Source organism: Palaemon carinicauda, chromosome 24 (genome assembly GCF_036898095.1).
Source record: "Palaemon carinicauda isolate YSFRI2023 chromosome 24, ASM3689809v2, whole genome shotgun sequence".
NCBI lineage: Eukaryota > Metazoa > Arthropoda > Malacostraca > Decapoda > Palaemonidae > Palaemon > Palaemon carinicauda.
This window is the reverse complement of record NC_090748.1, coordinates 75190225-75213773: the sequence shown is the minus strand read 5'-3', so window position 1 is coordinate 75213773 and position 23549 is coordinate 75190225. Positions and strand designations below refer to the sequence as shown.

General features: G+C 38.8%; 1 protein-coding gene across 1 annotated transcript in view; it reads right to left on the bottom strand.

Annotated features, from left to right (window-relative positions):
- The window catches only part of LOC137617870 (FAD-linked sulfhydryl oxidase ALR-like), a 79093-nt gene that overhangs the window by 7721 nt on the left and 47823 nt on the right, over positions 1-23549 (bottom strand). Inside the window, exon 3 of the mRNA XM_068347819.1 lies at positions 5404-5599. Coding sequence (XP_068203920.1) covers positions 5404-5599 — 196 coding nt within the window. The remainder of the gene's footprint in view (positions 1-5403; positions 5600-23549) is intronic.

Below are 23549 nucleotides of genomic sequence, written 5' to 3'. Positions count from 1 at the left end.
GTGTGCTCTGGATGACTTTACTTTCACATTTTTGTCCTTCCAGGGTAGCTATACCAAATGGTTAGACCATATAATTGGGAGAAAGGAAAATGATACCTATGTGAAGAATATCAGAGTATTATATAATATAATTGGTTCGGACCATTTGCCAGTAGAAGCTGAAGTGGTGGTTGATGCTGTAAGTCCTTGTACACCATCATATTTAGGTTCTGAAGACGGAAAAATTAGGTACTATGTTGACTGGGATAAACTTTCTACGATTGAACTTTGTCTTATTGGAGCAAATGTGATGTCTAGAGTGGGTAGCTTTGTAAGTAATGCATCATTTGACTGCTGTTCTTTTGGTTGTAGAGATTGTAAACATCTCAGGGAAATTGATTATTTTAACTCTGCACTTGCAATGTCTGTAAAAGAGGAAAGCTCTCTTTACTAAAGGGAAATAAAGAGAAAATGTAAATATAAAGTGATACCTGGGTGGAATCGTTATGTAAAATGTAAATACAAAACTGCCAGAATGGAATATTTAAAGTGGTTGCAGTCAGGATGAATACATGATGGCCCCGAGTTCGATCAAATGCGGGAAAGTCACAAAATATTCAAAGAGGCATTAAATGAATGTAAGAGAAATGAATTTGCGGAGAGATCTTTATTGATTCAGGAAAAATTTGAAGATGAAGATATGAAACAATTCTGGGGGGATGTAAGGAAAAAGCATAACAAAGCGAAACAATCAGAAATAATTGATGGGGAAAATAATATAGAAAATATAATACAGATTTTTAATAATAAATTTCTATCGTTTGATTTAAACAGTTCAAATGAACTCCCGAAAAATGAACTACTGTACTATTGAAATTAAATGAATATTGGATAAATAACAGAAAATTTAACATCAAGATATAATTAGATACGTTAAAAAGGTTGATTAAAAAATTTAAAAATGGAATTGGTCATGACGGAATTCATGCTATTTTATTGAAAAGGGGTAGTGATCAGTTTTTGAGTTTGTTGTGTGATTTTATGAATGCCTGTTATGGTCATTGTTACTTCCCTCTGGAATTACTTGGTGGGGATATTAATCCTACAATAAAAGACTTAAAAGGAAATGTTTCTGTATCATTGAACTACCGTCCATGATGCAGTCGTCACTTATCTTGAAACGCTTTGAAATGCATCTTTTAGATACTATGGAAGAAAAAATTAGTTTTAATTCATTGCAGTTTGTATTTAAAGAGGGAATTTCCACTGGTGATGCATGCTTGCTTTTTAAGGAAATAATAAACAGATACACAAGAATGGGTGATAAAGCTTTTGGCCTGTTCATCGACCTCTCTCGGGCTTTTGATACTGTTAATCATTTCTTGTTAGGTGATATAATGATTAAAAGAAATGTACCACCAGATATTATTCTCCTTCTAATGAATTACCTGAGAAACCAAAGAGCACGAGTTTTATGGAATGGGAATAAAGGAAATATTTTTATAGAGATATTGGTGTTATACAGGGCGGTATACTTTCTCCTTTTCTATTCAATTTGTATATTGACCATATTTTGGAAGGAATTGTAACCATAGATAAAGGATGCAAATTGGGTGTATTACGAGTGAACATCATAGCCTATGCAGATGACATTGTTTAGTTGGCTCATACCAAAGATAATCTAAGCCTATTACATGAAAATTTAAAAAGAAAAACTGAAAAGGTGAAACTAATTATAAACACAAATAAAACAAAATGTATGATATTCAAAAGGGTAGGTTTGGCTTCAAACTCAGTGAAGGTAACTCTTGGAAATGATGAGCTGGAAGTAGGAGAGAGTTCTAAGTATTTAGGTTTTCACATTGGAAATTTAGGTTTTCACATTGGAAATGACTTAATGGATATTTCGGATGTCTAAGTCATGCTTAATTCTTTTTACTCTAAATTTAATTGGCTTTTTCGAAATTTTAATAATACATCTATTGAAGTGTTTTTATACCTTTTTAATTCTTATTTTAATCCTGATTATGGACTATCTGTTTGGAATATTGGCAAAATATTCAGAGAGCAGATTTTTAAAGGTTTTGAAGTAGCTTATGGTAAAGCATTAAAGAAGATGGTTGGGCTACCTATATGTACAAGTAGTCGTGATGTGGCTGACATGTGCAATAAGCTATTATTAAGACCTCATGTTTTGTATGTGCAAGCCAGGTATTTTAAAAGATTTTTAAATCTTCAAATCATATTCTTTGACTTAGTTCGAGTTTTCTACGGGATGGTGAGATTTTTTGTTCATTGTTAACTCTTATCTTGGGGGAGTGTATGGTGTTGATTTAAAAAAAAAATGATATTGATTGTATAAGGTCTCGTCTTCACTGGTTGCAGAGGCCTGATGTTTGCTCGGGAACTGAAGTTGGTCATTTATAGGTTCATGTAAAAAAAAAAAAAAAAAAAAAACATATCATTGACGTGCCTATGAGTTGTATTATACTAGTATGTAACTTTTGGTTTATATCTTCAGGATTTGTGAAGTAAGCCATATATGTATATATTATCTTTTTCATAGTGAATTTATTGGGATCTTTAAATACATCATTTTACCTTTTTTTTTTTTTTTTTTTTTGAAAATTTTGAATAATTTTGTATTTTATGCATTATATGACTTTTTATCCTTTTAAGGAATGAAAATGTAGAATGTATTCAGAAACCCCATCTTTTTATTGATAAAATTAGTTCACAGTTCAAAAAGTCTTTCTAAATTTACTTATTTATATGTTTTAAACTTATTCTATATTGTTTATATCTGCTGGCTAATGATGAGGTAATATTTTTATCTTTTATATTTCTTTTTTTTTATCCTAAAATAGAAAGTGTTTTACGTATATAAATTGTCATCTCAAAATTTTACATTTTTAGTTTTTTGTGATTCTGTAGCATTTTCAATATTATATTGTGTATTCCTTATTTTTGTTTTTAAGAATGTAAGAAGGTTTAGCTAAAAAATATGTTTTTCCTACTAATGTATATTATAAAGAATTGTATTTATCTAAGTATATAAAGTATACAAAATAAAGTTGATTGATTAATATATATATATATATATATATATATATATATATATATATATATATATATATATATATATAGTGTATATATACATATATACATACTGCATATATATAACATACATAATATACATTATATATATACATATAATATATATATGTATATATATTATATATACATATATATATATGTAAATAGGCCTATATTATATATACAGTATATTAAATATATATATACACAAATAAATAAATATATATATATATATATATACACACACACATATATATATATATATATATATATATATATATATATATATATATATATATATATATATATATATATATATATATATATATAGTAGACCCCCGCCATACAACATTAATCTGTTCTGGAGTTGGTATCATATGGTGAAAATGTTGTATGGCAGGCAATAGAATAGCTAATGCGTGCAAACACCAGGTAAAAACATAAAAATTTTATATACATATTAAAAATTAGTAACAAAATAGTATAGTAAGCACTGTACTACAGTACTTATATATAATATACAAGTACTGTACAGTATATAATTAAATAACATTATAAATAAAAATTATATACTGTACTGTAAAGGAAAAATGAAATTTTATTTACCTTTGGAGTGACGTGACTTGGGCTGGTAGTGGGTGGAGGCCGAGGGGGGAGACGGCAGATATAAAAACGTATCAATGCTAATTATGTTATGTACACTTAATAATATCTATCCAAAGAAGCCTGTTTCTGACGATTCCTTAACATATTTCTAAAATGATTCATACACTTGTCATTAACAGTCTCCATAAGACAACCTGTGTGAAGTTTTTCTTAGTGTTTTTTTCAATGAATCTTGTAAAGTTTTCATACCAACCGATAGCTTCCCTTATTTCTACCGATGTCGTTTCTTCAGTCATGCCTTTAGAAGACTTACTTGCTTTAATGGCTTCCTTGTTTTTGATGATTGTACCAATCGTTGACTGGTTACGGCCATATGTACTATCGAGGGTAACGATGCACATGCCTTCGTATTTCTTTATCTCCAGCTTCGTTTCCATAGTAATCATCTTCTTACTTCTCCTTTTAACATCACTAGCAATCTTGGGACCCATGGCTAACAAATTAAAGTTGGAATTAAGCACTAAAATGCACAAAAAAAACAATATCGTAAGCAATCACACGAGATCAAGTCTTAACAAAACGCACACAAGATTCTGAACCGAGCACACATATAACAAAGAGAGAGAGAGGCAGCATCTCTCTCAGGCATTGTGGGAGGGATTTCGGCCAATAGCGTACCGGCATCTTAGTAATGCCGTGACGCCAACCAATAGCAGACCAGCTTCTTAATGACGTATGCAGTGACGTATGAGCGTGGTGGTAGGCAAGTGACTCACACAGTCGTACGCATAAAAACCGCCAAGTTTGAATTTTGGAATTCGTTGCCGTAAGGTGGGGGAAAATGTTGTAACCAGGGGACGAAAAAACATTGTATTCCACACCGTAACGTGAATAAAACGTAAGCTGGGGACGCCGTACCCCAGGGGTCTACTGTGTGTATATATATATATATATATATATATATATATATATATATATATATATATATATATATATATATATATATATATATATATACAGTGTATATATATATACATATATATATATATATATATATATATATATATACACATATATATATATATATATATATATATATATATATATATATATATATATATATATATACATATATATATATATATATACATATATATATATACACATATATATATATATATATATATATACACATATATATATATATATATATATATATATATATATATATATATATATATATATATATATATACATATATATATATATATATACATATATATATATACACATATATATATATATATATATATATATATATACAGAGAGAGAGAGAGAGAGAGAGAGAGAGAGAGAGAGAGAGAGAGAGAGAGAGAGAGAGAGAGAGAGAGAGAGAGAGAGAGAGAGAGAGAGAGAGAGAGAGAGAATTTTATAGGATTTTCTCTAAATAATGGTAAAGGACTATTATTGTGTTAAAAGAAAATTATATTCATTGAAGTGACTATGTTATTCTGTAATAATTCAATAAATATTGTGATACAGTAAATCCTATACCACAGATTTGCAACTAAAGCCCCTATTTCAGTGAGGATTTTAATTCAACGAGTACAGTAATTTTTAGGCATGTTACATTTTATTTCAGATTTTTCATAAAATTGTAAAAGCATGTCACTCCAATTTCTTCTTATGACTTATCAAAATATGGAAAACATATAAACTTACCAGTCTCTAAAATCTTCAGCACATGGCTGGCAAGGATAAAATTTGGAAAATATCTTGATGAACGTAGACATATCATCCTGCTGTTCTACTGTTGGTTTTACTGGGTAGTAGGCAGCCATGGAATGCAGAAGTCTCCATGATCCTTGTCCAAGAGCAACACTATCAGCAGGACATCCACCATACTTGGCAGCTTCTCCTATAATACAAAAATGTGTAAAAAACAAAATGCACTATATAAAGAAACATGGAAACTTTAGAATAAAGCAATAAAAATAGTTAAATCATCATGATGGAGTCTTAATCGTTTCCCACGTTGGGGAACATGGATCAGTATTACATACAAAATCATCAAGTAATTTCCTCAATCCAAAAATTTCTTTTACATCAGAGTTAATGCCTAGTGGTCCATGGAGACCTTATTGTCAAAAACTGTAACTGGCATTAGTAAAACCTCCAATAAGGTTGAAGTCATTTTCAAATTAATTTAATTGTCATCTAAGTTTATAATTATGTTTTATGTCCCTTGCCTCAGCCTCCATAGCTGTGAAGTACTGATAGAACATTACACAGATACATACGTATATTTTAAACTATAATTCTTAATTTCCACTTTTACCTTCAAATTATAACATGCTATTAATGTAAGTTCGAAGGAGTTTGAAGGATTGAAAGTCCTTGGAGGCATTTCAGCATTCATGTGCAATAAGGGTAAAACCTAGAGGTTTGAGTAATGAAAAGTTTGCAGGCTCGACAGCAAAATGGAAGGAAAGAATTAGGAATGGAGAAGAATAAAGACTTTGTGGTCTACAATATTTTATTTGTTCCTTTAACCTTATTCCATAATAAGGTTAAAGGAACACATAAAATATTGTAGACCACAAAGTCTTTATTCTTCTAGGTAATTAAAATAAAGTGCTTGTAAAAGAACTAATAATAGTGTATTTACAGCAGGGTTGTTTCAAATTATTTAAACAGATTTAAATCAGAGTAAAATAATTATATGATTTAAATCAAATGAAATATACTATCAGAAATTACCTTGGAAAAAAGAAAACTTCCAAAACTAATTACTATTTACAAGAATTGCAACAAATGAACAAAATCCTAGTTAATAGCTATAAAATTTGGCTGAACTTGATGTTCTTAAGAGTTAACAGTTTTGTTGATATAACAAATTTGGAAGTAATTTGTATTTTTCCTAGCAATACAAACCCGCAGCTCTTTACTGAGGAGTATCATTTCGGCGAAAGCTGAAAACAGCCGATAAACATTTTGTCAGGGTGTATCTACCCACCGCTAGTTAGCGGAGGGTGGGAGCGGGGTAGGTTGACCCTCCCGCTCACAGAAGCACTAGCGATTAACCGTCACTTTTGTGATTGCGGCAGGACTTTAAGGGGGTTGGTGCTGGCGGGTCAGTATGTGTAAAGAGCTCCAGGTTTATATTGCTAGGAAAAATACAAATTACTTCCAAATGTATTATTTGTTTCAGTGCAAAATACAAACCTTTCGCTCTTTACTGAGGAGACTCACTTTTAGGTGGGTGGAAGTCCAAACCAACTGGCTGGCAACTGTCCCGGGTTGGCCTCTGTATAGTGATCCCTTGAGCGATCCTGCACCACGTTGACAGCCTGGGCAATCATTGCTGGAGAATAAGGAATTAATCTGTTGGAACATACATCGTAGCTATTCGGGCTGTGCCCTCTACTAATGTATATTTCTTCCAGCCTCCCCCTGACAGGAGGACGGGGACATAACACATATATACATTTATATGAGGTTGTCCAAAGAGGGTGAAGCTCACCCACAGAATAACAAGGTCAGCTGTGCAGGGTTCCCCGAATGCTGCACCCCATAAGGGGAAGATAACGTAATAAGTGGCCAATCACTTCCACATTCATCCTAAACTTACTCCTTGAGTAATCTCCGCTCTCGAACCTCTGATACTTGTCCCACAAGGGAGCTAAGGTGTTTAGATCACGTTATGAGCAACCACCACAGGACCTATTGAGAATGTGTCTAGGCTCCTGTGGGTTATGTCTTGCAGGTAGCAGGAGGTGAACATGGTTTGATGTTTCTGCCTGCCTGCTTACAGTATCTGCTTAACAGAAAAATTCTTTGGAATACCAAGGAAGTATTACTCCCGACATCATGGGCACGGGGACGTCTACCTGTCGCCGAGGTGTCCGAGGCCTGTGCCCTTTCTATTACTTGTCTGATCCAAGAGGAGATCGCGTTCTTCGTGATTTTCCTATTGGTCTTCCCCATGCTGACGAACAACTTGATGATCTGGGGTCGAGTTCTTCTCATCCTTACGAGATATAACCTCATCGTCCTTACAAGGCATAGTAACAATCGACCAGTATCGTCCGTTACCGATCGGAGACTCCCAATCCGAAAGGCCCCGAATATAGGATTCGCTAACGACAAATTTTAGGTCTGCAACAAACTCACGGGTGAAACTGAGTGTGACTTGCCACCCATCCCCCTGAATGGGTGAGGTCAAATGGAAGATCTTGTAGCGCTCTGACTCTTCCTGCAGAAGTCAGGGCCAAAAGAAAACTGTCTTCAAGGTCAAATCTTTATCCAAGGCTTGATGTAGAGGCTCATAAGGGGGTCCTTTCAAAGAACGTAAGACCCTGACAACGTTCCAAGGAGGTGGTCTAACTTTTGACTGAGGGCAGGAACGCTCGAAGTTCCGTATGAGGAGTGACAATTCCATCAAGGAGAAAATGTTAACTCAATTCAGTTCAAAGACAATGTTCAAGGCTGAACAAAAGCCTTTCCCCACCGACACTGAGCGAGTTTCCCCCCCCCCGAGGAACAGTAAAAACTCCGGTACTGCTGGAATACCGGCACTGAGTGGAGAGATACCCCGTCCATAACCTCCACCACGAAAGACGGACCACTTCGCCTGATACACCACAGACGACGACTCCCGGAGGTATCTTGCCATGCGCCTAGCAACCGGCTTCAAAAAGCCTCTCTTGCGAGTAGTTGCCGGATAGCCTCCAGGTGTGAAGACATAGCGATGGTGTCGTTTGGTGGAAAATTTTCACATGTGGTTGTCTGAGTAACTTGGAAAGGGGAGGGAGTTCTCTCGGTGCCTCTATGAGCAGATGTAGAAGGTCCAGAAACCATTTTGCATGTTGCCACAGCAGAGCTAAGAGGGTCAGTGCTAGATCTGCAATGCCACTACCCAGTTCAATAACCTCCTTACTAGGCATGAGGAAGGGAACGCATGGACATCCATTTTGTCCCACAGGTGTTGAAAAGCGTTCTGCAAGAACACTTGTGGTACCGGTACTGGTGAGAAGTACACTGACAATTCCAGTTTAGGGACGTCATGGACAGGTCGAATGCCCATTTGGTGCCAACTATCTGACTACTCCTGCTCAGATTGTTCGCCAGCACATTCTTCTTGGGTGGGATGAAGAGTGTTTTTAAGGCTACCAAATTCCCTTCCGTCCACCTGAGGATTTTCACAGTTAGCAAGCATAGGTGTTGTGACAAGGTCTCTCCTTGTTTAAGTGGGACACTAATATAGTGTTGATGCTCATTAGCACTATATAATGCCCTGAAAGCAGTTAATGGAAGTACTTGAGGGTCAGGCAGGCTGTCCTCATTTCCCGATGGTTGTGGCAGCCTTTCGGATTCGGGCCAAAGTCCGGATGCCGTCAGGTGTAACAGATGACCCACCCCTTCTTTTTAATGCGTCTATAAAGACCAACAAATCCAGGGGAGGAGAGAGATCTGCTCCCCTGAGGAGATTGGTGTCTAACACCCACCAACTCAGGTCTCCCTTCTGTTTGAGTCCCACTGGTACTAGGGTACCCAAGGACAGTATGTGGAGCCAGCCGTGGGGCACTAACTTCTCGAGGAATGTTAGATGCCCAAGCCGTTTTGCCATTGGTGCTAGCAGTTTGCCTCTCGGGAGAAAGCTCTGCCGGTACTTGATCCCCTGACAGAAAGGCCTTACCTAGTCTGGTCTTGATCAAAGGTGGGACAGTCTGAGGATGGTCGGTCTGTGAAGGGGAGACTACCTGCCATCCCTCTTCACAAGGGCGAGCGTTTGCATGGAGAAGGTTAGTACGGTGCGCTGGGTTGGACACCTCTTCCAGTTTGTCTTGTTGGGGGCGTATGCTCACAAGGTGTGAGCTGCAAAATCAGAGCCTTTCAGCTCTTAAATATAATTGCTATCTGTGTGCACTAGCGAGGGGCGAATCCATAAGTGTGAGGCAAAACTGGTAGAGCGCGCTCCTTCCAGTTTGCCCAACCGCAAGATGAGAACTGGAATTGCGCACTGGTCCGTGTGCTTTTCCCAGTTCTCATGGGCAATGGATCTACCCCCGCGTGATTTTCTCAGCTCGCCCAGGTACCATGACCTAGGACTCGCCTTTATACCGAACCATGCTTCTCGTGTTTGCGTTCTTGCTAAGCAGCCCACCCCCAGCTAACTGGCGGAATGGGTAGTAAACCCTCGCTAAAATTTCAATGGCTCGTCCTTTCAGCTTCGCTAAAAGTAATAACCCCTAATAAATAGATTAGGTTTGTATTCCAGTTACGGAACAAATCAGTATTCGGCATCTCTTCATGATTGATTGATTTGAAGTTTTCAGGCATCCTGACATCTAAGGTCAATCTCCTCCCTGAACAACACGGTCAGACAAGCAGTCAGACTCGAGGATTTCATGACAACACTGGAATTCGGATGCTTATTGAGAAATTTTAGTTCATTCATCTTCAAGGAAGTACAGTAATACCTCAGTATACGGAATTAATTCGTTCCAGAGTTGCTTTCATAACATTTCGTAGAAGAAATAGAGCCAAATACATTTGAATTATTCAATATACCTAACCTAACAGCACAAATTTTGTTTCATATCATGAATATTATTTTGTAATAGGAGGCGAAAATATCTTCGTATGTCATTTTATAGAATGAGTTTTTCGTATACATAAACTTTTGAATCATGAGATTTCCCTGTCTATTTAAAAATTATTCAGTTTGATTGGCAATACCAGTTTAGGAGTTGTATTTCGACATGTTCGCACCTCCTCCACTTTTCACAGGTAGTTTCTCCCTAGTGTCAACCGGGACACAGGCTTCTCAAGTTTCTTGCCACGATCTGAGGGTTGTGGTAAAATATGACAAATTCAGAGATAATTTGTATTTTTCCCAAACTAATGCAAACCTGTTATCATTTATGAGGATTATCTTTCGGCAAAGCTGGATGGTAGCCATTATACTAAAAGTGCGAGGTGGCAACCCTGCCTAACCACTTGAGAGGGTAGGCAGGGGGTGGCTGGAGGATACCCAGCCACCTATATATACTCTCAAAGCTGTGATCTACATTCCTACGGGCCAACCAAGGGAAAGGCCCGTACCAACAACCAGTGTTGGCTTTAATACCCCAACAACAACAATGATCTACGTCACTTTTTGATTGCAGGCAGGACTTACTGGGGGAAAGGTGATGGCGGGCCAATTTATATAAATAACTACAGGTTTGTACTAGTTATGGTTTATGGAAAAATACAAATTATCTCGGAATTTGTCATTTGTTCTCTTACTAACAAGCCTTCCGTTATTTAGGTGGACGACTCACTCTTAGGAGAGTGGGAGTCCTATTTCTAGCATGGACATCGACCCAGGTTTACCTAGTACAGTATATGACTGTGGTCGAGGGAAAACCTTGCCACCTCGCTAACTATACAAAGTGAGTATGGTAGCGACCTGAGAAATTCTATTGTCGTGAGAAATATCATATGAACGTCTACGGAAGTACCGTATTTTCCGTGTCATAAGACACCTTTTTTCATGAAAAATGACCCCCAAAATCACCCTACGTCTTAATACTTGAGAAAAAGTTGTACAATGGAGTGTTACACCCTTCAAATACCCAACTATTGACATACAAGCACTCAAACTGACGAGAGAGAGAATATAAACCTACAATTATCATTTATATGAAATAAATCCATTTATTTTTAGATTACACTTCCTTCAATGAAATACAGTAGCAATTTTTTTTTCTTTTTTTTTTTTTGTAATCAGCAGATAACTTGCTAACCCCCTTCTACAAGCAATCATGCCAATTAATGGTCTCGTAGCAGACGACGCTATGACATCATAGTTGTTTATGCAGTACTGTATTTATCTATTTTCTCATATTTGGTTAATATTTTGTATTAAAGCAATATATTGATAATGACTTTGTTGCCTGAGTTACGAAATAATAAAAACATTTGCTGAATACGACCTTGGAAAAACCTTCTGTGAGTTGATTGCAGTATTACCAATTTGCAAAAAAGTAACTAGGCCTAGAATCACTTAAACAGCAGCTAAATTATTCCACCTAAAAGAATGTCTAGATTTCTTTAATAAATAATTAAATTTTGTGTGAAAATGTATAGGCTATATGAGGAATTTTGGAAATAGTACTAGAATTTTACTTCTTTAACAAAATTTTATGAACCTTTGGCAACGCTGCTTTCATGTAAACACTTGAAACACCAAACACTGACTAAACGTGTAGTTGTGGTGGAAACTACGACTGGTTCGTGGTTTCTTATATGAAATTATGAATATGTAATAAAATTGGGATAATCGGCTTATAGCTAATTAATATTAACTTAAACATTTCAAAATTCACCCAAAATAAGAAAAGTTACTATGCAAGACAATAATTATGCTAGAATCGCTGACTAGGGATTTGTGCCAAGAAATTTTTAAAATCCTCATTTTTTTTCTAAAACTGCCTTGCTAATTTAAGGGTGCGTCTTACCACTTGTAGCGTCTTATGACACGGAAAATACGGTACATTACGAGTTTATAATAATAGGATATAAACAAAGACACTGCCCATTGCATACCTCAAGGGAAGCAATGGGGATGTGGACAGTATATTAAATTTTTTACTATACTAGGCTACACAAGGGAAGTGATTCTTACCTGCAGAGGTTGAAGCCAGCTTGCAGAGGGACCCATGGCACTGTACCCCAAGGGAAGGGAAGATGAAGAAAGGAAAATGCCAGACATACTCTCCTTCATCCACGACTTAACCTGTGTAACCAATGCCCTCAACCCTCAGCTACTTGTTAAAAAAGGAGCCTGATGTACTCTTAAACCACTTGTTGAGCAGCCACTACAGGACCGATAGTTAATGTATCGAGCCTCCTCTGGGTCACGTCTTTTAGATAGTGAGCTGTGAGCGTAGTTTGACGTTTCCACACACACTTGTAATATCTGCAACACGGAAAAGTTGTACTTGAATGCCAGGGGCATACTGATGCCCCTGACATCATGAGCTCTAGGTTTTCGAGCCGGAGGAGGATTGGGGTTTAGAGCTCTTTCAATGAGTTGGCGTATCCAAGATGAAATAGTATTTTTTGTAATCCTCCTCTTTACCCTGCCAGAACTATCAAAAAGAGATGCTAGTCAGGGCCATATTGTTGCAGTGCATTTAAGATAATATCTCAAACTCCACACTGAGCATAGTAACAGTTAATCTGGGTCATTGGTTACAAAACGTAGACTTATAATCTGAAAGGACCCGAATCTAGAGTCCAGTACCCCTCGATTTTGAGTCATTGCAATAAACTCAGGGACGAAGCCGAGAGTCAGTTCCCCCCACCATCCCCTTGAATGGGTGATGTCATATGAAAGGCCATGAAGTTTACCAACTCGCTTTGCCGAGGCTAAAGCGAGCAGTTACGTCATCTTCAAAGTGAGATTTTGATCAGTTGCATGGCATAATGGTTCATAAAACATGAACCACATTCCAAGGAGGAGGCCTGATCTCTGACTGAGGGAAAGTGATCTCATAATTACGCACGAGTAGACAAAGCTCCAACGATGAGGAAATATCCACTCCTTTCAGCCTTAAGACAAGGCTTAACGCTAAGCGATAACCTTACACCGCGGAGACAAAGTTTTTCCTCACGAGGGTATACAAGAAACTCCGCTATTACAGAGATAATGGCATGAATGGAGAGATATTTCTTCCACGACACCAACCACTAAAGACCGTACACTTAGCCTGGTATACAGAGGCAGAGGACTTTCACAAGTGATTGGACAATCTCAGCAACTTATTGCAAAAAGCCTCTCTGAGAGAGGAGACGCTAGATAGTCTCCAGGTGTGAAGTCAGAGACTGGACAGTCTTGTGAAAGATGTTTGTGTATGGTTTTTCGAGTAGTTCTAGTCATTTAGGGAGTTCTCTCGGTAGATCTACTAGCAGTTGCAGGAGGTCTAGGAACCACTCTGCGTGATGCCATAATGGAGCTACCAGGGCCATCATTAGGTTTTTGAATGCTCTGGTCTTGTTGAGCAGTCTTCTCATCAGACAGAACAGGATAAAGGCATACACGTCGATATTGTCCCACCATAGTTGAAATGCAACTCACCATAGAATCTGGGAGTCCGGGACTAGAGAACAGTACAGGGGAAGGTTGCTGTTCAGAGATGTTGCGATACTACCACTAGAGAGGTATTGGATCCTTTGACTGGCCAGACAGTATTGCATTGGACCCCTCTCTCTAGTCACGGCTTATTTTTCTTTGCCTACACTTACACAGAATAGTCTGGCCTATTCTTTACATATTCTCGTCTTTCCTCATTCATCTGACAACAATGAGATACTTAACACTTCTTCACCCAAAGGGTTAATTACTGCACTGCAATTTGTTCAGTGTACTTTCCTCTTGGTTAGGGTAGAAGAGACTCTTTAGCTATGGTAAGCAGCTCTTCTAGGAGAAGGACACTCCAAAATTAAACCATTGTCCTCTAGTCTTGGGTAGTGCCATAGCCTCTGTACCATGGTCTTCCACTGTCTTGGGTTAGAGTTCTCTTGCTTGAGGGTACACTCGGGCACACTATTCTATCTTTTTTTTTTTTCTTCCTCTTGTTTTTTTGAAATGGTGTGTTGGGCAGGCTTAATAGAAGGGCCATGGATGCCTGGTGGTTTATCAAGAGGTTGTCTTTTCCTTTTTCTGATTTTTTCTTCTCAAAACCATCCTTACTGTCCTCCCTTCAGTTGAAGTGGCTATCCTGGAGGGTATTTAGCCTTGCATGGTGTATCGGCTCCTCCATGTTGACCAGTTTTTCCGACTTTTTACTATAGTCTATGGATATCATCAATCACTTTTATTATTATTCTGTACATATTGTTTTTGTTTTAATTCTTGTTAATCTAGTTTTTAAGTATGATGTCTCTTTTTTATTTCTATTAATTCTTATGCTGTCTGGAGACATTGAGCGAAATCCGGGACCAGTACGTCCTAGATTTCGTCAATGTCGTCTTCTGTATTGCAATATTCGTGGTCTTCATGCAAATATCCGAGGCCTTACAGTTGCGTCCAGACAGTATGATATTCTTTTGTGCTCAGAAACTTTGGTTTCTAATATGAGGCACTCATCTGAGCTCCTTATAACTGGTTTTAAGAAGCCAATAATGCTGAAACGTGATTCCATTCCTAGGGCCAGGGGAATGGCGGTGTATATTAGGACCGAGTACCCTGCTTCTCATAAGTCCTGCTATCAATGTGGATGTCATGAGATTCAGGTAATAAAAGTTTGTGGCAGGCATAACAACTTTTATTTGTGTTCAATCTACCGGAATCCAGACATGGATGATTCTATCTTCGATTGTCTTCTTACCATTATGGCTAAGATACAAGAAGATGATAGAAAGGCTTCGTTTGTCTTTGTTGGTGATTTTAATGCTCACCATAGGGAGTGGTTGAGTTCTATCTCTCCTACCGATCGCCATGGCTTAAGAGCTTTAGACTTTGCCTCGGAATCAGGCTGTGAGCAAATCATAAATGAAGCTACTCACAGGTCTGGTAATTGCTTGGACCTCGTATACACTGACTCCCCTGGCGTTATAACTAGTAAGGTTGGTTCTCCAGTCGGGACTTCTCATCATGCCTTGATTTCATTATTAGTGAAGACTGAGCAGCCTGTCCCTGATATATCATATTCTTGTAAAATCTATATGAAATCCCAAGCAGACTGGAATGGGATTTTGCATGATCTTTTGTGCTTGAATTGGTCACAATTATATAATAGTGTAGATCCTGTTGTCCCTTTGAATGAGAATCTAGTCAACATAATTGATAGGCGTATCCCTTCTAGTGTGCTAAGGTACCGAATGAAGGACAAACCGTGGTTCAATGATGATTGTAGACGTGCTTATTTGGAGAAGCAGGAGGCCTATCACCTTTGGAAGGGTAACAGATCAGATTTGACCTGGAACAACTATACTCAGCTTCGAGCTTTTGCTCAGAGAGTTTATGCCTCAACTGAAAAGGAGTACAATTTAATCATAAAGGAAACCCTCTCTGGTACAACTCAGGAACATAAATGGTGGTCTACCCTTAAATCTGCACTCTTTGGTGTAGATGCAACAGTTCCTCCTTTACTTAAACCAGATGGCTCCGTCACTCACTGTCCAAAGGAAAAGGCAACCCTTTTGGCTGATGTTTTTGACAGTAAACAGAGTAATGAAAAACTTGAACTTCCTCATTCCTGTTTTCCTGAGGCTAAACTAACTAGTTTAGCTTTTCGATCTCGTGAGATTAAAGCTCTGTTGATGGACCTTGATGCTTATGGAGGTGTAGACCCAAATGGTATTTTTCCTTTGTTTTTTATAAAGACAGCAGATTTCTTAGCTCCAAAGTTATCTGTTATTTTACGCAAGTTAGCAAGAAGAGGAGCTTTTAGCACTTGTTGGAGAATTGGTAATGTTACTCCTCTATGTAAATGTGTTTGTGGTAGCTCAAGTCCCACTGATTACCGCCCAATTTCCATAACTCCCATATTATCTAAAGTTTTTGAACGTCTTCTGGCAAAACGTCTTAATAGGTTTGCTGAAGGTAATCATCTATTCCCTAGTTTGCAATTTGGTTTTCGGAAAGGCCTTGGAGCATGTGATGCCCTTCTTACAATCTCCAATGCAGTACAGAAATCCCTTGATTGTGGTCGGGAAGTTCGTAAGATTGGCCTTGATTTTAGTGCTGCCTTTGACCGTGTTAATCATGAGGCCCTTGTTTTCAAACTGAAACAGTTGGGAGTGGGTGGGTCGTTTCTTAGCATTATTATTGATTTTTTAAGTAGTAGATCTCAAAGAGTTGTTGTTGATGGGCACCATAGTGAGTATAGGAATGTGATATCCGGTGTTCCACAGGGTAGTGTTCTTGGCCCATTACTTTTCATACTATATACACATGACATGTGGTTTGGCCTAGAAAATAAGCTTGTTGCATATGCAGATGATGCTACTCTCTTTGCATCAATTCCATCCCCTGAATGTAGATCTGGGGTTGGTGAATCCCTTAATAGAGATTTAGCTAAAATTAGTGCATGGTGCAAATTATGGGGTATGAAGTTGAATCCTAACAAAACTCAAAGTATGATTGTAAGTAGGTCAAGGACGGTGGCTCCTCAACATCCGGATCTCAGTATTGATAATGTTTCTTTAAATTTGTATGACTCTTTCAAAATTTTAGGCGTGATTCTTGACAGCAAATTTACTTTTGAGAAACATATAAGGTCTGTGTCTTCTTCAATTGCACAAAAAATTGGCTTATTGAGAAAGTCTTTTAAGATATTCGGTGATCAATCTATTCTGAAGAAATGTTTTAATTCTTTTATTCTACCTTGTTTTGAGTATTGTTCTCCTGTCTGGTCTTCAGCTGCTGATTCTCATCTTAATTTGTTGGACAGAAACTTACGGTCTATTAAATTTCTTATTCCTGATCTAGATATTAATCTCTGGCACCGTCGATCAATTAGTTCATTATGCATGTTGCATAAGATTTTTCATAACTCTGACCATCCTTTACATTCAGATCTCCCTGGACAATTCTATCCTGTTCGTAATACTAGGCAGGCAGTTAATTCTAATAGCCAGGCCTTCTCCATCATAAGACTCAATACTACGCAGTACTCTAGAAGTTTTATTCCAGCTGTTACCAAGTTGTGGAATGATCTTCCTAATCGGGTTGTTGAATCAGTAGAACTTCAAAAGTTCAAAGTTGGAGCAAATGCTTTTTTGTTGACCAGGCGGACATGAGTCTTTTTATAGTTTATATATGACATATTTGTTGTTGACGTTGTTAATAGTTTATATATGATATATCTCTTTTGACATTACTTTTTTTAGAGTGATTTATTGTTAATTTGTTCTCTTCAGTTGTTTATTTCCTTATTTCCTTTCCTCACTGGGCTGTTTTTCCCTGTTGGAGCCCCTGGGCTTGTAGCATCTTGCTTTTCCAATTGGGGTTGTGGCTTGGATAGTGATAGTAATGATAATAATATGGATAAAGTGGCCTTTTACTCATCATAATCTCATTTTATTTGCCAAAGGTGTTCCATCCCATGCTTATCCTGTTTTTTTTTATTTTTTTTTATTTTTTTCTCATGTCTTGAGTAAACACTTCCTGTCTGCCTTAAGAACATAAAGTATATTTATTAACAAACTTTGAAGGTTCATCTATAACCCTTATTGATTGTCTCTCTCTATTTTCAGTAAACATTATTTTAGTTTTATTCATATTAATTTTCAGTCTACATTTCTGCTTTCTCTATTTTGGTTATTTGCAAATCTTAAGTTATTGAGGTTAACGTTAATGCCTACATTTTCCCAATCTAAATTCTTAAAAACGTCTAGGTACGTACAGTAGAGGAAAATTTAGGGGAGATAGGGTGTGCCTGTCTAACTCCTTTCTGAATCGGAATTTTCTCACTATCTTTTTGTAGTTTTAGGATTGCTGTACGTCCTGTATTGAAATCATCAAGTGTTCTAACATAAGATTCATCTATTCTTTGTCTTTGAAGGGCTTTCATTACTGCTGAAGTTTTGACAGAATCAAAAGCTTTATCATAGTTTATAAATGCTATATGTATTGGTTTGTCATAATCTGTTGATTTTTTCATTATCTGATTAATTAGCCTACATGGATATAGTCAGTAGCTGAATACCCGCTTCTAAAGCCTGCCTGCTCTCTTGATTGATTGAAGTGTAGCTGTCTTTCTATTCGGGCTAGTTGTGGAATGATCTTCCTAATCGGGTAGTTGAATCACTAGAACTTCAAAAGTTCAAAGTTATAGCAAATGTTTTTATGTCGAACAGGCTGACATAAGTTTATATATGACATACCTGTTTTGACATTGTTACTGTTTTTAGAATGATTTATTGGTAATTTGTTCTCATCATTTATTTATTTCTTTATTTCCTTTCCTCACTGGGCTATTTTTCCCTATTGGAGCCCTTGGGCTTATAGCATATTGCTTTTCCAACTAGGGTTGTAGCTTGGCTAGTAATAATAATAATAATAATAATAATAACTGGTCAACTGTCGGGGTATCCCCACTACGTCAGGACTTTGTTGGCTATTAGAGGATTTAAAGACCATTCGCAGCCCACTATTCGAGTTGCTCTGCTCAGATTATCTGCGAGCACATTCCTCTTGCCTGGAATGAAGCAAGTCGATAGGGACACCCAATGTTCTTCTGCCCACCTGAGAATCTCTACTACCAGAAGGCATAGAGGCTATGAAAAGGTACCGCCTTATTTGTTTATGTAAGCACACTGTGATGTTGTCGCTCATCAACACCATCGAGTGACCTGCCAGCAACTAATGGAACTGATGAAGAGCTAAGAGGTTAATATGCTGTTACCTTTCGGACTCTGACCAAAGGCCGGAGATTGTGTGATGCAGCAAGTGGGCCACCATTCTTCTTTTGATGAGTCTGTATAGAGTATCAAGTCCAGAGGAGGAACGAGAAGATCTTGACCTCTGCAAAGGTTCTCGTCTACTAGCCACCATAGTAGATCAGTTATCTGTTTCCGAGTGATTGCAACTTGTGTGTCTGGCAGATCTGAGTGTTGGTTCAACAGGGACTTTAGCTGCCATTGCAGGGATCTTATCCTGAGGAGGCCGTTTGGAACTAGACAAGAGAAGAGAGGTTAGGTGACCTAGGAGACATGACTGCTGATGAGCCGGTAGATTTTCCTGTCTGAGAAAGGGTGAAACCACTTCCCCTAGTCTGTGTACTCTTTCGTCTGACGAGAAGACTTTCTGTTGGACGGTGTCTATGATCCTACTAAGGTATACCAGTCTCTGAGAAGGAAGCAGTGATGACTTCGAGATTTATCAAGATCCCCAGATTGAATGAACAGGACGTGATACCCGATGGCTATCACCTCAATCACCCAGGGATCTGCCACGTGATGTTATCTCCTCAGCCAAAGGCACTGCAGGCATCCCCTCACAGGTAGTCGGTGATGAAGATTGCCGTTCCTAGCAGGAGCGACCACCTCAGCCACTCCCTCTAGCTCCCTTCTTTCCCAAAAAGGACTTGCCCCCTTTCTGGTCTTTGGATTGAAAGGGATGTTTGGACACCTTAGAAGGCCCATAGGACCTCGAAGTCGAGGGGTTGGAGGTAGCCTGCTGACTACGAGAAGACTGGGACAGTCTTCCGTAAGGCCTGGACGCCATGGCCCTATGGCCCTATGGAGGAGAGAATCGTTCAACGATTTCCTCCATCTTTCAGCAGCCCTCTCAATCTCCTCGGGAATAAGAAAAAGGAACCTACAAGCGCGGAATTCCTCAAATGTGACACTTCCAATTTTGGCACCTGCCTGTGGAACTTTACTATGATGGTGTCCCTCCTTTTGAGGATCGCATTCACCTACAAGTTGACAACATGGTGCGATAAAAACTCAAGAGTTCGGGTACCCGACAATAGGAAAGACTCCAAGGATTTCCTTGTGGACTCCTTTGAAAGATCGATGAAACACATTATGTAGCCCAGAGACTTCTACCATAGGTCGAGCATGGTGTACTGTACTTTGCGCCTCACTCTATGTTGAGGAACACAACTGACGAATAGGAAGCTCTCAACGCGGAGAGGGTTTGGGTGGGAAGACCCTTCGTTAGAGACTCCAACGTAGGGTCAAGGGACATGGTGGAATGTGGTTCCTTCTCAATTTCATAATACTTCCTTTGTAACACAAAAGGAAGTGGTAAAGATCGCGAGGAGGAACCTGCCCTCAAGGAACTGGAAGATCCAGCTATCTGAGAAATGGCTTTCATTCTGGCGGCTGTCAGGCCCTTAGACCAGGGCAAAGCTGCACAAGTCTTGGGGGGCCTCTGAGTTCTGAAGATCTCATCAAGAACCATCTTCTTCCCTTCCTGGGTCATGGTACCATGAGTAGACTGGTTGTTAATGGCCCTCATGCAAGAGAGAACCTGTCAGAAGATATGCTCCAACTCTCTTGTCTCTTGTTCCGAGTAATAGTTCGGACTGGCTGCCCTTGGGAGATATTCATCGTCCTTGTCGATGGCATCGTTTACCTACAGGCACACATCCAGAGCTTGGAGTAGGTCAGGGTTGTCAACAGGGTTGTGAGATCTCCTAATAGGATCAGAGATCCTATGCAATAAACTCTAGTCAGACTCTTAAAAGAATTCGTGGAGTAGCCCTGCCTGGAAAAGTCGGGAGCTGTAGCGGTGGAGGAGCCACACCCAAGAACTTCTGTATTGTTGACAAGGAGGCACTAACCCTGGAAGGAAGCTCAGTGGCCTTCGAGGAGTCTTGGGTTTCCTTAGAGAATCCAGGAGGAGGAGAACGTCATCTAGGAGGAACCCTTTAAGCAGCCTGGAATGTCGTAGGAGATAGCCTCTGGGGAAACTAGAGATGCTCTTTCGACAAGCGAAGCGGGCGATCAGGACTAATAGGTACATTGGCTTACTTATCAAAAGCTCCTTAAACCCTTCTGGGAAGGGTATTGGCCTACCGCTAGAAGGGGTAGAGGCTGGATACGGAGGTGTTGGAACTGCACTTGCTCGCAATCCCGATACCTCTACTCGTGAATCACTTGGCTTCGAACACCAGGAGCTATACTCAAAGATGGAAGCCTTGAAGATTCCTGTTGCTCCAGAGGATAGCCTAGGCCAGACGTGGTAAGCAATGAGGGCCTCTAAACAGGGACAACCTGAAGCGTTGGGGAGAGTCACATGGGCGAACGCTTCGCTAAGCACCCCAGGTAGCAAAGGGCACTGGAGGTAGCTTAGCTGGACGCCTGTCTGTAGGATGTTCCATACAAGATCGGGTTCGGTCCCAGGTCGTTAAGGAGAGGGACGAGTTGAGGAGCACTTACCTCTTCCTCTTGGCGAGGAAAGTCTAGATTGTGATCGTGATCGTGAACGTGTGGCTCACAATCGTGAACAGCATGAACATCTTGAGTGCCTAGCTCACAAACGTGAACGTTGGCCTCGATATTGTAAACGTTGCCCTCGTGATCGTGACAGCGCTCTCGCGAGCATGAACGTCACCCTCGTGAACGGGAGCTTCACCCTCACGAACGGGAGCGTCCTCCTTGTTATCTAGATTGGTGCAATCTACAATGCAAGCGTTCAGACCTAGATCTAGACTGTCTTGCTCGTGCTCGTGATGATTGAGATCGCGAGACTTTACCTCGCGAAGAGAAACATCTCTTACGAGAGCGTTGAGACCATCGGTCTCGTGAGTGTGAAGCTCTAGAGCAAGACCAACTTCTAGAAGAAGAGCGTTAAGATAGCCATGACCTGCGATCTTTATGACGATCTAACGATTGTCGCGAGCAACAATCGAAAGAAGTGTGTCCCGGAATAAGATGGAGAGCCTTGTCCTTACGATCCGCTAGCAGAAGGAGAGCTGGTCTCATGGAGATCATCAACCACAGGCAGAGGATTATTGTGGGGAGAAACAGAAGGCTGAAGATTAGGAGACAACGAGGTCCCAGGAGGGCGAGTGGTACTGTTGTCAGCAGGAGACCGTTGGAGGGGCGAACGCGAGCGATTGCCATGTCCACACGTGGAAGGTCCAAACTTCTCCCATTGGGAGGCAGGCCACACCTGACACTCTACACGGACACAGAATGAAGCCATGAAGGTACTGCCTGATAAGAAGTTTTTGCATCTCTCTCTCTCTCTCTCTCTCTCTCTCTCTCTCTCTCTCTCTCTCTCTCTCTCTTTCATTTTAGAAAATTATGATTATTTAAATAGTTAATTGTACTTCAATAACATATTTAAGTGCTTTTGTTTTAAATTTCGGGTGCATTTTATCAAGCTACATATTTTGGGTGCCGTGATCAGATCAGCTGATATGATCCCTTATTTCGGACAACTACGATAGTACATTATTTGCCAAGAGATGGCGGTAGTGTGGTTGTCCGAAACCTTAAAATTTGCAGGTTACCAGTACCTACACTATGGTATACAAGAAAACAATGATGCAAACAAGTTTAAAAAAAAAAGAAAAAAACTTAATTCAATAAAATTGAAATTAAAAACTATCAAAATCAACACTGCCATTCGAACTATTAAAAAGTGTTTAAAAAATTTATCAAGAGATAATCTTCATTGCTTTTGTTTGCACTACTAGCATAGTCATTGTCCTCGGTTTTGTCTAAATTGGTTGAAATGCTTTTGCTGTATACTGTACTTAGAAATCCAAAATAAAGTAAATAAAGATGGTTTTATATCATACTTCTGCTAAACACGACCCTAAAACCGAAATTATTGCTTAGTTCACGTTCCATCGCCGATCATAACGAACAAACCAATGCATTTAAACATCTGTATATAGGTTAGTAATTCAACATAAATGAAATAAAAGCGATTTTATGCCATGTTTTTCTTAAAAACGCCACCTAAAACAAAAAAGTTTTGTTTATACGTTTCATCGCCGATCATGACGAACAAACAAACGCATTTCCACATGCAAGTAATCATCAATAATACCAAGAGCTTTAGTAAAGATGTTATTATGAATAAAGATTATGTGCGAGATAAAATATTTTTAACCAAAGTGTAGTAACAGGCTGGCCTTGAAATTGCAGTCTGCCCATTACATGGAGTATATGGTAAAAATGCTTTTTTTTTAAAGGAAATTTTGGGGTTTCCCGTTTACATGAGGTCATACTTTACACGGTAATATACGGTATATGTTTTATTAAAGCTCAATTAACTATTAAAATAATTGTAATTTTCTAGAATGCAATAAAGGGATTTTGACGAAGGAAAAATCTATTTCTGGGGAGAGACCTGTGACGCCCGGTGAAAAGGGTCCTTCTTTACACTTTTCTAATATAAATCT